The sequence below is a fragment of the Podarcis tiliguerta genome, assembly GCF_965153285.1.
Source record: "Podarcis tiliguerta genome assembly, chromosome: 14".
Taxonomy (NCBI): domain Eukaryota; kingdom Metazoa; phylum Chordata; class Lepidosauria; order Squamata; family Lacertidae; genus Podarcis; species Podarcis tiliguerta.
The window spans coordinates 50,741,023-50,757,756 of NC_139547.1; the positions used below are offsets into that span (position 1 = coordinate 50,741,023).

The 16,734-nt window shown below is 38.3% G+C and overlaps 2 protein-coding genes across 7 annotated transcripts in view; both read right to left on the reverse strand.

Moving 5' to 3' along the window:
* CARD11 (caspase recruitment domain family member 11) overlaps positions 1–16,734 on the reverse strand; it is a 324,316-nt gene that overhangs the window by 176,970 nt on the left and 130,612 nt on the right. The window lies entirely within an intron of this gene.
* Positions 1–16,734, reverse strand: part of GNA12 (G protein subunit alpha 12) — a 33,591-nt gene that overhangs the window by 13,823 nt on the left and 3,034 nt on the right. For all 6 annotated transcript variants that reach the window (XM_083413675.1, XM_083413673.1, XM_083413672.1 and 3 more), the window contains one exon: positions 5,007–5,222. In XM_083413675.1, the coding sequence (XP_083269801.1) occupies positions 5,007–5,222 (216 nt within the window). The remainder of the gene's footprint in view (positions 1–5,006; positions 5,223–16,734) is intronic.

The following is a 16,734-nucleotide window of genomic DNA, read 5'->3' on the forward strand; positions in this document are numbered from 1 at the left end:
TTGGTCTTTAAGGTGCTACTGGACTTTTTTTTTAAAGATTCTTTTAAAGACTGTCTTAAGACAAAAAGACTTGATTCTTTTAAGGGAGTTCTTTTTGGACCATATATATATATATATATATATATATATGCTTTCGTAGATTTTCACGGGTACAGGAATGCAGGTTTTGGTGTCCTCGGGTGTCTTCCCGTGTAAAAGTTGGGGTGTCTAGGCGACGTTTCGACGAGGTCTCACTCGTCATCTTCAGGCTGGTGCTTTCGGCTTCTTGTTACTGGAACAGAGCAGGATCTTAGTGTTTGAGTTCCTATAAATACTGTTGAGGAGGTGTGGTGTATAGCCTCCAATGTTCTGGGCAGAGAGGAGGTTCCCAGGCTAGTGTGCCTTTTCTTCTTTTGTTCCTTTATCCCTCAAGTAATTAAGGAACAAAAGAAGAAAAGGCACACTAGCCTGGGAACCTCCTCTCTGCCCAGAACATTGGAGGCTATACACCACACCTCCTCAACAGTATTTATAGGAACTCAAACACTGAGATCCTGCTCTGTTCCAGTAACAAGAAGCCGAAAGCACCAGCCTGAAGATGACGAGTGAGACCTCGTCGAAACGTCGCCTAGACACCCCAACTTTTACACGGGAAGACACCCGAGGACACCAAAACCTGCATTCCTGTACCCGTGAAAATCTACGAAAGCAAATATATATATATATATATATATTCTTGTTATTTATTAAAACAGGATATGGTTAAAGAACAGGAAAAAGAGATTGGGACAATTCTCACAACAGAAAGTTGTAGGAAATGGGATCTTCCAATGAATGATATTGGGCCTGATGCTTTTAAATTTATTCATTAATGACCTGAACTTGCAAGTGATCAGTGTGATCAGCAAGTTAGCTGATGACATCAGATTGTTCAGAGCAGGGAAAACACAAAGCAATGGCAAGGAGCTCCAAAAATATCCTTCAAATCAGATGAAAGAGCATTAAAATGGCAAAGACTATGCAATGTAAGAATGTGTGAAGTGATGCACATGGGAGGAAAACCTTAACCGCATGCAGACTAATGGGGTATGAACTTAGGATGACCTACCAAGAAAAATATATTGAGGGTCATGATGTGAAGACAGTTGCAATGTTTGTTTGTTTATTGTTTATTCATTAACTAACATATTGTTTTCAGGTGAACCTCCCAGAATGTTTCACATACAAATAGTTTTTTAAAATAATAAGCATCAGGTAAAACTGCACCATGAAAAAACTAGAATAAGCCACACAAAGGGGATCCCCCCCCCCAATATATATATATGATTGGCAGCTCTTCAGGCTGCTCTGCCTTCCCTTTCCCCTATGAGCAAGACAGTCCTCCACTGTGGAAGTGAGAGGCCACCTCAGCTGGAATACTGGGAGCTAGACAAGCTTGAAGGCTCACAGGCTTGAAGGCTACACTGTTTTGCAGCATAGAGACTTGCAGCAGGAAAATACTCGCCCATCAAAATAGTACAGCTGTCCAGACAATGCAACGCAAGATGTCTCTTTAAAAAATGGCACTGAAGACTGGCAAAACATCAGCACCCAAGCTGCAGCATTCCTTGGACTGGGATGCTACTGTTAGCGTTACTGAAGAGGGGTGCAAATCATTAGCATTCCAGCACAAAACATGTTACGTAAAGCAATGGCAATCTATTAAAAGCCATTTCTTCCTGGTAGACGTTTTCTAAGCTTTTTCGCCTGACTTAAATGAATAAATAGAGCTCAGTTAAGCAGCTTCTTTTAGTGATGTGGTAGGGCAAGTTACCCTCTCAGGACACATGCCTGAAGTTTGTTCAGGAGTCAAGCCAAATGAAGCACAAGTCTGCCATAGTCTGAACTGCAGAAGTCAATGTTTGAAACAGAGAAAACATTTGAAAGGTGTCAGTAAATTACTACTCAAAGCAACACTTTCCATATTCTCAAAAAGAACACCTTGAAGATTGTTTCCGGAAACTTTTTTATGGAAGGAGGAGAGAGAGGCACACATTAAAGCAAATAGTCAAGTCAGCTACTTCACACAGCCTCTTTTCTTTAAACATAACTGCCAACTAGAAAAAAGAAATTATCTTCCTTTTATAATACACAGTCTAGGTGAAAAAATGGATTCATAGCTGTAGATTTTTTAGTTGTGAAACTTGTGACTACAGACATTTTCACATAAAGCCTTTCCCCCCTTTAACTGAAAAAGACTGAAGTTTCACATGCACCGATTCACATCAGTGGTCCATCTTCTGTCACCTTCAACAGAACAGTGGCTCTTCAGAGTTTAGATAAGAAGGTTTCCCTGGTTTGGTTACTGGGTTTGGGACTCAACAGAGTGAAAAATTTGTAGATTTTGACTGCCTGGGAGCTGAACAGTTGATGCTGATGTTGAAGCATTTTTTAAGGCTTGGGTCTCTCATCTCTCCCCCCACCACTACACTTCAACAACTAACTATGACCCCCCCCTTGAATAAACATCACACTTGTCCCAGAAAATATTACTGAGGTGGTTTATAAACTGCTTTCTTGCCAGCCTGAACAATACCACTTTTTAGGGAAGCAGAGTTGTGTTCATGCACTAATGCTCTCATTTATCTGCACAATAGGGAAATGACCTACTATACCAGAAAACACCTACAAGATGAGGAACAGGAATTAATGGACAGTCCTATCACCCTGGAAGAAATAGATACAGTCCTCAAAAACCAGAAACCACACAAAGCCCCAGGCCCAGACGGCTTTACAGCAGAATTCTACAAGAAATTCAAAGAACCCCTAATGCCCAACATCACCCACCTATTCAGTGACATCATAAAAGGGGGCCCAATTCCTAAAACCTGGACCTCCTCCAAGATAGTCTCTATCCCAAAACCACTCAAAGACAGTCTCAAAGTAGAATCATACCACCCAATCTCATTAATAAACCAAGACTACAAGATATTCACATCAATCTTGACTAACCACCTAAATTTTTTCCTACACAAATTATTAGCCCCAGGCCAGACTGGCTTCATCCCTGGTTGCAATATAACAGATCCCATCAGGAACTACTGAATCTGATTGAACACAGCAAGGCAACTAAACTCCCACTGACAATTACGTCCCTAGACATCCTCAAAGCTTTTGATTGCTTAGAATGGAAATACCAGTAACTATTAGCAGTACTAACAAACATGAAATTTGGTCCCTAAGCCTCTACCATTTGGGTTGATACAAAAAATGCCAAAGAAAGTAGAAATTACAGGATCTCCAGAGAAAGCAATATATTCCTTTCATATCCAAAGGGGAGGAGCCACATACCAATTATCAAAGAATTCTTATTCTGTAGTTACTCTGCCAAAGATGACACAGACCTGACAATGTAGCTGATATACACAATGAAGCTTTTGTCACTCAAAGACTTGCTTCCATAATGCAGACAGTGGGACTTACCATGAGACACAGATGGGAGGAAGCTACTTAGTGTGCTTTAAGGGAGAATGAGGGAAGCTGAGAAAATACCACTATTGTACAATCCACCCACACAGTGCTAAAGGCTCAAGGTCCCAGGCAAGGATTCACAGCCAGAAACTTGATGCACTGTCTATAAAAGTAGAGTGCCTCAAGTGCTTAGACAGCGCTCCTATGGTCCTAGACTCTTTCCATTAGGCAATTTGATTTGTTTAATATTTGCATCCCGCTTTCCCAACAACAAAAACGTTGAGCTCAAAGTAGCTCACAATAATCACAGTAGCATTAAAAAACAACAAATATTGCAATCACTATATCAAACACAATAGCATATAAGGAAAACTACAAATTCATCAAAACCATTAATTCAATTCAATAAAGTTATACTAATTCATATTATTGCCAGGATACTTTCCAATTTGGATTAGGAGGAGGTTCTGAGAGAGCAATGGACTGTCACCATAAACTTGATGCTGTTAATGAAACTTTGCACTTTGCCTCAATTCACAAGTCACAGTAAACCATAATTCATGGGTTGCCATGATGTGCCTCCTGAGCTGTTTGTTTCCCTATCATTAGCACACACAAGTTCACAACCCCCAATTTAGCATTATATTAGAACAAGGGATTGCAATTTGCTTCACTCCAAAAAGCCCCAACCAGTAAGCCAAGAGCAAACCTTGGCTACAAACTGTAGTTTGTTGTGAGCCAAACAAACCAGAATCCATGGATGAGACACAACACAAAGCCAGAGATTGCATTTGTCTCATCCTCCTGCTAGGGGAGAACAGTGAAACAGACCATAAAGCTGTGACCACAGTAAACTATTAACTAGAGCTTACTGGGATGTATGAACTATGCCTTTGGTTAAATAACCTGTGCTTCAATTCTTACCTTTAGACCAGTGGTTCTTAAAAGGGTGACAAAAGCTTTATTGTGTGTATCAGCTACATTGTCAGGTCTGTGTCATCTTTGGCAGAGTAACTAAAACTCCTGTGGCAGGAGAGGACGGCATGTGTGGTGGGAAGATTCAGTGACAGACAATATTATATTTTGAGAATGATTCCTGTTCTTATGTGGCTACATAGTTTTATAGTTTCTGGATGTCCCATGATCATATTATGAACTAGTTGTGGTTCTATGTTCTAAATCAACCACTGTTAGGTGTTGTTTCTTTTTGTTTTCCAATGTATTTCTTATTTTAAAAATGGTGTGGTGTGAGCAAATTTTTATTCTGAAAGTGTGGTGCAGAGAAAAAAGTTTGAAAACCACTGCTTTAGATAAACTTAAAACTTGCTCTGAGTCAGACCTACCATTCTACTGAATATTTGCTACATACTATTCTAGAAAGCCCTCTAAAACTAAAGATACTCACTAGGCTACTACCACTGCTTTATGGCCAAATTATGCTCATGCTATATGATACAAATGAATCCATATCAATTGTCATGTTGGGTAGAGCTGAGAGTTGAAAATGGATGGTGGCAATAATACTCTAGCCCACTTTCACCATGAACTGGTAACAAAGTTCTGTTTGGCATACTCACCAGCTGATATTCACTTCGACGGCTAAACGCCTCCTTGATCCCAGCATCCTTCCACAGGCAAGTCAGGGCAGGTACATACAACTGGAACGTAGAAGGCTCAATGGGCACCCCAGCTTTATTTTCAAAGGCCATTAGAAACATTCCATGCTTCTCATTCTCTGTATACTGCCAAGGGATCCCTAGTTTGTCCCGTGCATCGACTAGAACCCTGCAGCCCTAGAGGAACAGATAAATACACTTAGTGACCAAAGAAAAAACTATTACATTGAAGGAAAGAACTATATAAAATGAAGAATTGAAATGACACTTAAAACCAATCAATTTTTTAATATATATATCTGGCTGTGATAAAATATGAGATGAAGTTAAAACACCTTTATGTAAGTGGCAGTCTGTCTTTGTGCTGTATCATGGCATTAGCTAACAGTAATGGCAGAAGTGAGGGCTCCTTACCTGCTCATCTTGCAGGAGGAGTCAGGAACATTTAGAAGCATCTCTATTTGCTTCACCCTCAGCTTCTACCCTTTTTTCCAGTTTATCTACACACCCTAGCCTGTCCTACTAGCCATTTTTCAACTATTGGCATCCCTGAAAAGGAAAAACTCTGTGCATACTCACATTAGGTGCCAGAATTTTGTGAAAAATAAACGGCCCCTTACATAGGTTATACGAACTCTTGAGTCAGGACTCTAACCAATACCTTAGCTTTTGCTGAGGATAGAAGGAAGAGGCCTCTGTGGTGTTCTGGCAAGTTTCAGGAAAGGTCTGAATTATGGAATCTTCTAGCAGTGTGCAGTTATGTGATTTCTGACCAGTCACTTCAATAAGTTTTTCTTCTTTACTAGTTACTGTAAATGCAACCCCCAATAAAATGTATTTGGATCACATACAGTAATAGCATTCCAAGCAGTAAGAGTTCATAACAAGTCCTGAAACCAATCTATTTCTCCTTGTAATAGATCAAGCCACGAAAATAAAAACCATGAGAAACACTGTCAACTTGCTAGAACATGCAATGAACGATTTTGTATACAGAGGCAAAGCATCCTCATTTAGTATCCCCTAGAAACAATGCAATTCTTTCATACTGTGCAATTCCTTAAAAATACTTTCATTATGGACCCTTAGTCAAAGAGCACAGTACTTATCACAGATCTGAGTTGATATGATCAGTTAACATCAAAATTTGTTTTGTTGCCTATCTATAGAAGACTTGCATTAAGCACATTTAACCTCAGATTTCAAACATCCATACCAGACTTCAATCTTCTAAAGAAGATTGAATAAGGGGGCTAATTAGAAAGCTTTAACTAAATATTTTCTTTTTATCGCTTCACAGGTATTAATTTTCTCCCAATTTCTTTGCTTTTGGAAAGCAGGGAGACAAAGGAAGCCCAACTACAGAATCCTTAGTTGCAACTTCTGTTCATTATGACTAATGTCATTTTCTAAAATGTAGGCTTGTCTGTTTTAACCACACAAAGATTATAACAGTAAGCATTGCCCTACCCATATTTACTTTTTAAAATTTTACATGATGATACTTATTCAGGAGCTCTTTTATCCCACCCGCCAAGCATCAACCTCAGGATTCATTCCTACAGTTAAGGAGTACACCCAAGAACTTTAATGCTGAAGATCAAGGATAAGAAACAAGCTTCAGTGCAAGATTTAGCAGTAAAATATCATGAAGAAGCAGGTTCAAGGCTGCTAGATTTAGCAATGTAGGAAAGTTGCAGCTTCTCCAGTATTCCAGCAAAAGGGCAGCTAATTAAAATTTTTCAACTATCCATTCTAATGCAGTTTCTCTAATGTAAACACTGAGCCACCCTGAATGACTATTACTTCATCTCCATACAATTTAATCCTTCAGATAAACTGTTCAAAGAGCATGCATTCAACACAAAGCATAGTACAATTATTAAAAGCCTGTAAAAAGGAAGCTATGAACTCAAGGAATGCAGTTAACATTCTTTTTCACTGAACTGCAACTAAGAGTTTTAAAAACCTGCTCCCATTCTCAAGTATTTGGTTTGCCAACAACAATGTTTACTGCTTTAGCTGGGGTTTTCCATTTAAGAATAAATCAAAGGTGAAATGATACAGACAAAAAGCAATTATAAATTGTGAGGTCATTTTAAGGAGTTAAACCTTATCTCAATGCCCACCGCATAGAAGTTTCTATTATGGGTAAGATGCATTACGAGAATGAAAGAGATTTACAACAAATGTTAAAAGGCTAATCAAGCTATGAAACACCCATTTTACTCTTCCAGAGCGTTCTTTGCTACAACATTAATGAACGGTACAAATGAGTATCTGAAGATATTTTGCATTACGTACATTTGTATCCAATTTGTAGAATGGTATATAAAACAACAGAACAATTGCAAGAAAGCTATTAATATTGTAGCCATATTGTGCTTGCTACAGCCTATTATCTTCCACTGGCCTCTTAAGTTGGGTTGCAAATATGTATGCGTCATCCCTCCCCATACAAGCTAGCTCTGACCTTTCACCTGCTAAGGCTCCAGTGTTCTAAAGTTCTTTAAACTCATCTAGATGCAGTCTTGTTTCACTCCAGCAGCTTTCAAATGGTTACCATTGCACAGCTGCAGCCCTTGCCTGAAAGATTTCCTACACTGGGGAATGAGATCATAATAGTTTCCTATCAGAACCATACTCGTTCTCTTCTTCTGTGGTGCTTGTTCTCATGGAGTGGCTGCTCTTTTTTATTTCACCCCTCTTCAAAATTATTTCCAATAAGTGGTAAAGAGAAGTATAACTCCCAGGTAGTCATTTTACAACCAATAGGTAAGAATGGTATTTTGACTTATTTAATTACAATGCTATAAATAGTGCTTCTAAGAGTTACAATATTACTTTGGGGATTTAAATCCAGTGTCCACCAATCAGCAATTCCTAAATTTTATGAATGTGTACACAGAACAAGAGGATGGCGTGCATTCAATACCTACCTGTTGCCTTACATTTCACACAAAACTAATCCTAGTCCCTAAATCAAAGCTTTCCTGAGCAACCACTGCTAGTATTATGGCAACTTGTTCACAACTTGCCTACACAAATCTGTACTGGCAGATTTAAAAGTTTGATATAGTACTAGTGGGGAGTGCCCAGCGCTGTCTAGGTATTTATAGAAACAAAAATAAAGCTTTTGTATTACAATTTTAAAAAGTGGAATCTGTGACTTTGGACCTGTTATGCCAAAAACTGGGGAAAGACAATCTAGTGTTATGTTTTGGTCTGCCAACTTGATTCAAAATGGCACCTGGTATCCAAACGTCACTGAAGACTGCTGCCCCCACCTAAAAAACCCTAATGCTGTGTTTGGCAAAGGTATCTCGTGAGGTGTCCAAATGTATAGAACAGACAGACATACAAACCACTTTCCAAATATACAGTAGATTAACAATCACATTCACATAAACACAAGGACTGGACAGTGGCTAACGTTTCTCATTCTGCTGCCCATAACATTTGTAAGTCATCAGTGTCTTTTTAAAAAAATATTATTTATTTATTTTTCCCTTACTGTAAGTTGTCTTGGGGTCGGTCTGCTATCAGACAGAAAGGCAGGATATAGAAATATATATAATAAGTTGTTCTTCTGTTGATGCATACTCTGTAGTGTTTATGGTCATGTACCAAAAAGTGAATGACAAGCAAATCCAGTTTAAGGTGAATGGTAGATCACTGGCTCCCCTCAAAGAAGCTCAACAACTTTGGCTGCCCTGAACCTCCACAAAAGGTCTGGAGAGTGACAACATGAGAATGGGCCTTTTCTGTCATGGCTCCCCATTTTTGGAATGCTTGCCTGATGCCTTTGTTACATATCTTTAGGCTCCAGGCAAACATTCCTTCTGTCTCAGGCCTTTGGCTAATTAAACAATCAACAGTATTTTAAACTAAGGTGTGTGTGTTTTTTACTATGTTGTGTATACATTTTTGTGTTTTTATATTGTAAATATCCTTGGGTGTGATCCTTGATTGAACAGCAGAATTTTTTTTTAGTAAATAATAATAAATACAGTAAACTGTTATATGTGTACAGTGACCAATTTTAGTTAGAATTTTGGCTCATTTAAAAGCAAACCACTTTCTCTGACTCATGCTTCAGAGCCATTATGGGGATTAAAAATAGGGTAAGATTCCATAACTCAACCTGAGCTTTGGAATAGGCAGAAAAAAGAACTAGTAACTAGGTATTAAGAAAATATCTGCAAACTTTGTATTAAGAAGATGTCTGCAAACTTGACATGAAGGCTGGCAACATTAATCCTGTCATGTGGGAGTCCATTGCAGACAACCACAGTGCCTGGAGACAAGTCAGTCAGGTTGTGTATCCACAGCAATGACCAGTGGAGAAATGACCATTGGGAGGAGTGAAGGAATCCCATGGTGCATCTGTACCAATGAAACTGGATACAAACTTAATTCGTTCTGGAGGTCCATTCTTAACCTGAAACTGTTCTTAACTAGAGGCATGCTTTCGCTAATGGGGCCTCTTGCTGCTGCTACGCCACCGGCACATGATTTTTGTTCTCATCCTGGGGCAAAGTTCTCAACTTGAAGTAACGCTTCCAGGTTAGCGGAGTAACCTGAAGCGTTTGGAACCTGAGGCGGTTGTAAGTAGAGGTTCTACTGTACCTTCATCTGCCCCAGCTGCAATAAAGCATGTCTCATCTATATTGGCCTCTACAGCTGCAGCAGGTGCTGTAACTCTTCAATGGTTTGACTTTACCCCTGATGGCACACTCTTCCATTATCTCTCAAGACAGATGCCAACTGCAGGTATTATAGAAAAAACCCACCCAACTGCTTCTCTAAAAACATGCATTTTATCGGCATAATACTCTCATGGCAGATTATTTCATGTGCTACTCTTGAGCTCCAAAGTCACCGCCAACTTCAGCACTAAATATTAAGTAAATAACATGAATATTTTAAAAATACAGACCTTTTAAAATATGCTAACAGTTTCTCCTAAACATTTGCATCACATTTGACAAGATTATGGGAAGAAGAGCCTAGAGATTTGGAACATGGGAGAATATAGTGTTTATATATTACAAACCCTATATTTAGTGCTGGGCAGCAGCCTGGATGCATTAATACCGTTAATGAAAAGATTGTCATATTGCAGCATCCAGGATGCATGTTATACTATGATTTTTAGGAGGCCAGTAGAAATTCTTAACCTTATTGGCATGGGAGAAAAGTAACTAAAATGGTTCCATTTTGCTGCCTGAGGAAACCTGTCCAACACACTTCAAACATACATCATCTGGCCTTTATGAGTCTTGCAAACACAATATCAAAGCAAAGAATCTTAAATATTTCCATGTATTTCATCATTCATTCAAATGCTGCTATTCCCCAGGTGAGTAGTGTAAACATCAAGATTTGTATACAGAGTTAAAAGACTAAACACATGAACAAAATACAATTCCCTTTACTTAGCCTACAGGAACTTAACAACCCAATCTTTGTATTTGTAACTGCAGTTATGTCTGTAAACTATAATACGACTCTCTGTCTCCAAGTAAATCCAATGAAAGGGAGAAGGGATTTTGAGAGTTGTCTTAATGCAAACAAAAAAATGATGGTTGGACTCTGGGAGATGCAAACTGATTAGAGCTACTTATTGGGAGTGCCCCAAACATCCATGATCAGGATTACAATCAATATTACATTGTATTACAACTGAATAGATCCAACACAGAATTTGTGCAATAGTTGTTAAAGTGTTCAGACTGAAATTGCAGGACTAGAAAAGGCCTTAGAAATGCCTTACTTTAAGAGAGAAAAAACACTGAATATTTAGCTTCCAAAGCATATTAAACTTTCCCAGGTTAGAGTTACACTTCTTACTCTTAAACACCCGGCAGCAGGGGTGGGAAACTTTTCTACAAACATTAAGGATACCTATTTGAACATACATCAATCTGCAAGTATAGATTAAGATGGATGTATTGATGTTTGTTGTATTGTGAATGTGAGCTGATTTTTCTTCTTTTGTCCCCCCCCCTTTCTTTAATAAATTTGCAATTAAAATATCAATTCTAGTTAACTAAGAGAGCTGTAACCTGCAAACAAAAACATCAACCTCATTACCAGATTACTAGAAGACTGTTACCTGCCAAGGTAGCATCTTTTTAAAAGAAAGGATGCAAGGAACAAGTCAGGATCTTACAGGTTTTCCAGCCTAGCCTCTATCCCAGAACATCAGAGGAAAGCATTATTAAGCATCACCTCACAACCATTGCTCTACCAAGGAAAGAGTCAATTCTTTAAAAGCAAGAGTTCATCTGGAAGACATCAAGACCCATTGTGTATCTTCAAGGAGTGTTTTGTAACAATAGTTAACTCTTACAGTACTATGAATGCTAAGAACTATGTTTTATACAAATCACTATTTTACTATGAAGAATTATTTACTACTAAATGGTGATTGTATTCATTAGCATATGTCATAATGCATTTTGTGTTTTAATAGAATAGTAATAGTAATAATAATAATAATAATAATAATGACTCATGTTCACACAGTGAGGTTTGACTGTTTCCTCTTCAAAAGGGAAGTTCCTCATGTTTCATGACAAACCACTTTGGAAATTACTGAAATTATTCAAAGCTAACTATTATGCAGGATAGGGGGGTGGTGGAAAGGAAGGGGCTACTAAGGAAAATAGAGAAGGACTGTCTTGGCTCTTGGGTATGCAGAAGTAGTTGAGGAATTCTTCAGACTGTGGCAATTCTTGTTGAAATTTATGGCTCTACAAGTTCAGGCATTTCAGAGGAACAGTGCAGTCCTTACCAAGAACACTACACACATGATGATAAACCCACATGGAAATAAACCAGATTTCAGCTCCTAAGGTTACACACTGCCAGCTGACCACCAAAGCAACAGCAGCTGACTTTTGTTAGTCCAAAGGCTGCATTTGCTGATGACTTTGATCTAGCAAGTTAAATTAAAGTCAACTTTAAAACTGCACTGGAGAGTAAGGTCCATTGAACATAGAGGGATTTACTTCCAACTAACCATTTATACAATAGTACTGTATGAGTCATGTGATTGTCAGATGTGCTAATTTAGGTGTTTTATATACTTTCTATTCCAGGTGGATATATTGAACTAATAGAGTCTGTGTATTCCCAACACTAGCGCTTCTCATAAAAAACTGCCCTGAAGCTTAGCCTTGGTTAACAAGCAAAACCATCATTAACCAATGACTATTTACTTAAGCCAAAGCAAAACTGATGTTTGGGAAGCCTGCCCCATAAAATGCTAGGAAAAGCTACGACTCTAAACCATTGCCTGCGCTAAATGGAAAAGTAAATTTTGGATTAGGGGCTTACATTCAGCATTTTGTTAACTGTGTGTCTTCTCTGTAATAGAAAGACTTTAAGAAGACAGGATGATACCAGAAGAGTTTCAAAAACAAAAATAATTTAAACTATATGCAAGTATTGCCATTGTTTACCAATTGCAAGTATTACCTTGGCGTATGAATGCATTTCTATAATCTGTATTTAACACCTAAGAAATAGGGAAGGTTTCAATAATTGGTTACTCATGATAAAAAATGATGTTCTAAAATGGTAACATAAAAAATTGAATTTGATTTAATTTTTAAGCTTAGCTTAATATGTTTCTCTTCTAAAAAGAAACCTGGTTTAATATGAACTTAAATTCATATTTATAATGTCATGAAACTGAATTTATGATCCCTTCATGAAATAGTGCTTTTCTTTGAAGAGAAAGAATGAGGAAGAAAACATCTTCATCAGTCATTACAAGATTTAGGTAGGTAGCCGTGTTGGCATGAAACAGTCGAAATATATTAAAAAAAAAATTAAATTACCAAGAACAAACTTAGTTGGTCTCTAAGGTGCTACAACGGTACAAGTACAGTACAAGAGTTCATATATTATGGTTTGATACTGTGCATCAATTAGCAAGTCATTTTCAGCACTAGAATTCAGGTGACAATATATTATATCTCACCAGGATCATCCATTGAGTTCATGCAAATTATCTTGCATTTCTGTTTTGTGCCCAGTTACCTGAGCAATGTGTTGTGTTCAATTCTGAAACTATATGTAGTATGGACATTAATTTACCATAAAGTGGAAAAACACTGTTTTGTTCCATATCCATCACCACTCCCTTCTACAACAAGTATTACCTTGGTGTATGAATGCATTTCTATAATCTGTATTTAACACCTAAGACATGTTACAGCCCTATTTTATGCATATTTCCCTGGAAGGGAGTTCTAATTTGTTTGGTGGGACTGGTTGCCAAACAAGGATGCACAGGATTCAAAACTTAGCTTTCAAGTAAGCATTCTTGCTTAGAATTCTTCCATGTGCATACACCTTATCTGTAAGCAAACATAATTCTATATACATAAGAATTTTGCTGAAGGGTTACATAATGGCTCTATTTGGCTAAAAACTAATACACTCTAATTATTACAGTAACAAGGCAAAACATATGCCTGTTAGGGAAGTGTGAATTTATAAGTGGGCAACTGGATTTAAACTGGGTTTTTTCTTCTTAGTGATTTAAATCAATCCATCCACTTACTTTTAAGTTATGTTTTCTCTATATGGATACACATTTCATCACTTTTCCTAACCTCAAGATTACAAACTCTCTTCTTGGCTGTCAAATGGAAGCACATATAAAATCTGTGAAAGTACTAGAACAGCAATATTTTCTTTGACAATGACAGATGGCCATTCAGTTCAAAAAGGCTGCATTTTTATAACAGAAACAGCAACTATTTTCAAACCCTGAAGAGCATAATACAAACACCTATCTTCTTTACACAAATAGTCATTAAAATATCACAATAAATAATTGTGCAATTAATCTTAATGAGGTAAATGAAAATGAAATTTCCCTAGAAGGCCTAAATGCTACTGTACTGCTTGCTAAAGTGAAATACTTCACAGGTTCTCTTCTTGGGTTTAATGTTAGGGACAATATTGATTAATAGTTCAGTGAATTCAGTAAAAATGCAGAGTGTGAGCAACAGAACCACATAGGTTTTTTCTTTTCTTTTAAAAAGAGCCATTAAAAAATAACAATAAATGCTCAGTTACATGTTCGCTTAGGACAGTGAACACATCCAAATCCCATTAGTCAGCACATACTTGTATGTTCTAAGAGCAACTGAAAAATGTATCACACTTGCCACTTGAGCCAGTGGTCTTATAAAAAATTACAATTCTGATAATAAAAATTAAATGAAACTACAGAACTCCAATGTTCATTGTCATAAGCACAGTCGTAAAAGGCAAACACTACATCACACCAAGTCAGAATACACAATTTTTGCTTTTCTAATACCAATACAATAGCTCACAACCTGATAATGCTCTTGCACATGACTTCTACAACACAAATCGTCTTGTGGAACGATACTATACCCCTATCCACTTGCATGTTACCAGCAGAAATTCAGTGCCACATCCACTGCTCCTCACATTTCTGTGCCTAAGTCACAAGCAGACAATAATACAAGGTGATGTGAGAAGATCAAGAAGATCAAGATGTGCCTGTCCCAAAGGGTACCGCCTTCATTAACTCCAGGATGACAACTTCTCCCTCCTTGTCCTACTGAAGGGTTTCTAAATCCACGCATTTAAAGCTACCCTTCAGTCCACTGCTGTATCTGAGCATGAATGCACCTTCTTTCATTTTACCTTTTCCCTGTTTCCTCTTCAACTGTTCAGTCCTCATCATCTTATTTCTTACAGCTAAACTATGTTGCTGGGTTTTAAAAAGCTAAATATTATTTCTAGTTTATGCCAGTCCTTCATAAGGTCTTCTTCCCATTTATAACCTCCTTTAGCACAGCAGCTTATTGTGATTGCTTGGTTTCAGATACAATTTGCCCACAATATGATTATGAACACATTTTTCAGAGCAAATTTATATCCTTATTTCCAAGTAGGGGCTTGTTTTTCAAGGGCTGTGTAACATTCAAGAACACTGTGAGCATTACCACAAACATACTAGTAATATTGTGGCAAAGAAGAAGAAAACCAACTTCTGTAACACCATAAAAACTAACATGTTTATTATTGTATTAGTTTGTAGAGAAGAACATCTGATAAAGGAGGTTCTTGGCAATGAAAGCTCATGCTATAAAGAATTGGTTGTGTACAGCAGCAGAGCTTTTTTTTAAGTGAACCTACCGAATAATGCGGGATGCGGGTGGCGCTGTGGGTAAAAGCCTCAGCACCTAGGGCTTGCCGATCTTTTAACACAGGGACTTGCTGATCAGAAGGTTGGCGGTTCGAATCCCCGCAGCGGGGTGAGCTCCCGTCGTTCGGTCCCAGCTCCTGCCCACCTAGCAGTTCGAAAGCACTCCCGGGTGCAAGTAGATAAATAGGGACCGCTTACTAGCGGGAAGGTAAACGGCGTTTCCGTGTGCAGCTCTGGCTCGCCAGAGCAGCGATGTCACGCTGGCCACGTGACCCGGAAGTGTCTCCGGACAGCGCTGGCCCCCGGCCTCTTGAGTGAGATGGGCGCACAACCCTAAAGTCTGTCAAGACTGGCCCGTACGGGCAGGGGTACCTTTACCTTTACCGAATAATGCATCTCTGCAGAAGCATTACAGTATAGTTGTCAAAACCAATAGCCTAGAACCTGCTTGCAATATTCAGGTTTATATTGTCTGTACAACAGAAAATGTGGATTCCTGGTATTTTTAAAGGAAAGTTTTTAACCCTGAAGGCTGGGGAGCAATATCTAAAAACAAGTCTGTGCAGTTGGCAGGGTGTGCATATCTTGGCTGAGTTCCTTGTTCCTCCAACTCTACACCTCCCCTCTTTACTTATTAGTTTATATTCTAAGACAGCAATATGTGCAAATGGCTAGGTTTGAGTTGAGTTGAATTTGTTCTGAGGTGGCCAGTGTGGACATACTGAGTCCACATACCATAGGTTCAACACTTGTTATTCTAGATGTCATTTTAATACATTGCAATTACCAAGGTCAGCTTCAGTGATCCTTCTAACCAGGTTTGCAAACTGTAATTTAGAGCATTGCACAATCAGCAAGAAGTCTGGTACATATACAATTCTAAGCAGAGCTAAGCTCAAAAAATAGAAGGGAGAGGGAGTTCTCACATAAGAGGAGAGAGAAATAAGCTTACTTTGCCATGGTTAAAAACTGGACTGGCACAGGTGTAACTCTGCCCAGATTAATAACTCCTTAGCTCACTTTAGCAACACACGTGCATTTTCATTCAACTCTAAACAGAGATGGGCAATTTTCATCTATTTCATTTCAACACATACATTAATGGTGACCTGTGGATTTTGATCCATGTCAATGACAAAGCAAAGAATAAGAAAGCAGCCAATATTCCACATTCTGTCACTCTTGGAAACACAGATGCTGGAAGAGGACACTGACTGTCACAACTCCTAAAATATGCAACTCCTTCCCCATGGAGGTATGCCAAGGATTGTCATTACATAGCCATTTGCGGGAGATACATTTCCTTATCCTGGCTTTCAACATTTAAGTAGTATGAATTTTGTGAGACCATCTCTATTGTCTGAGGTACAGTCTTCAGTTTGTTTTAAATTGTTTTATTGAATTTGAATATGTTTTACTTATATGGTTGTAAGACACACTGGAACTGTGTGATGAAGGGTGCCTAAACTCCCTTCCAGGGAG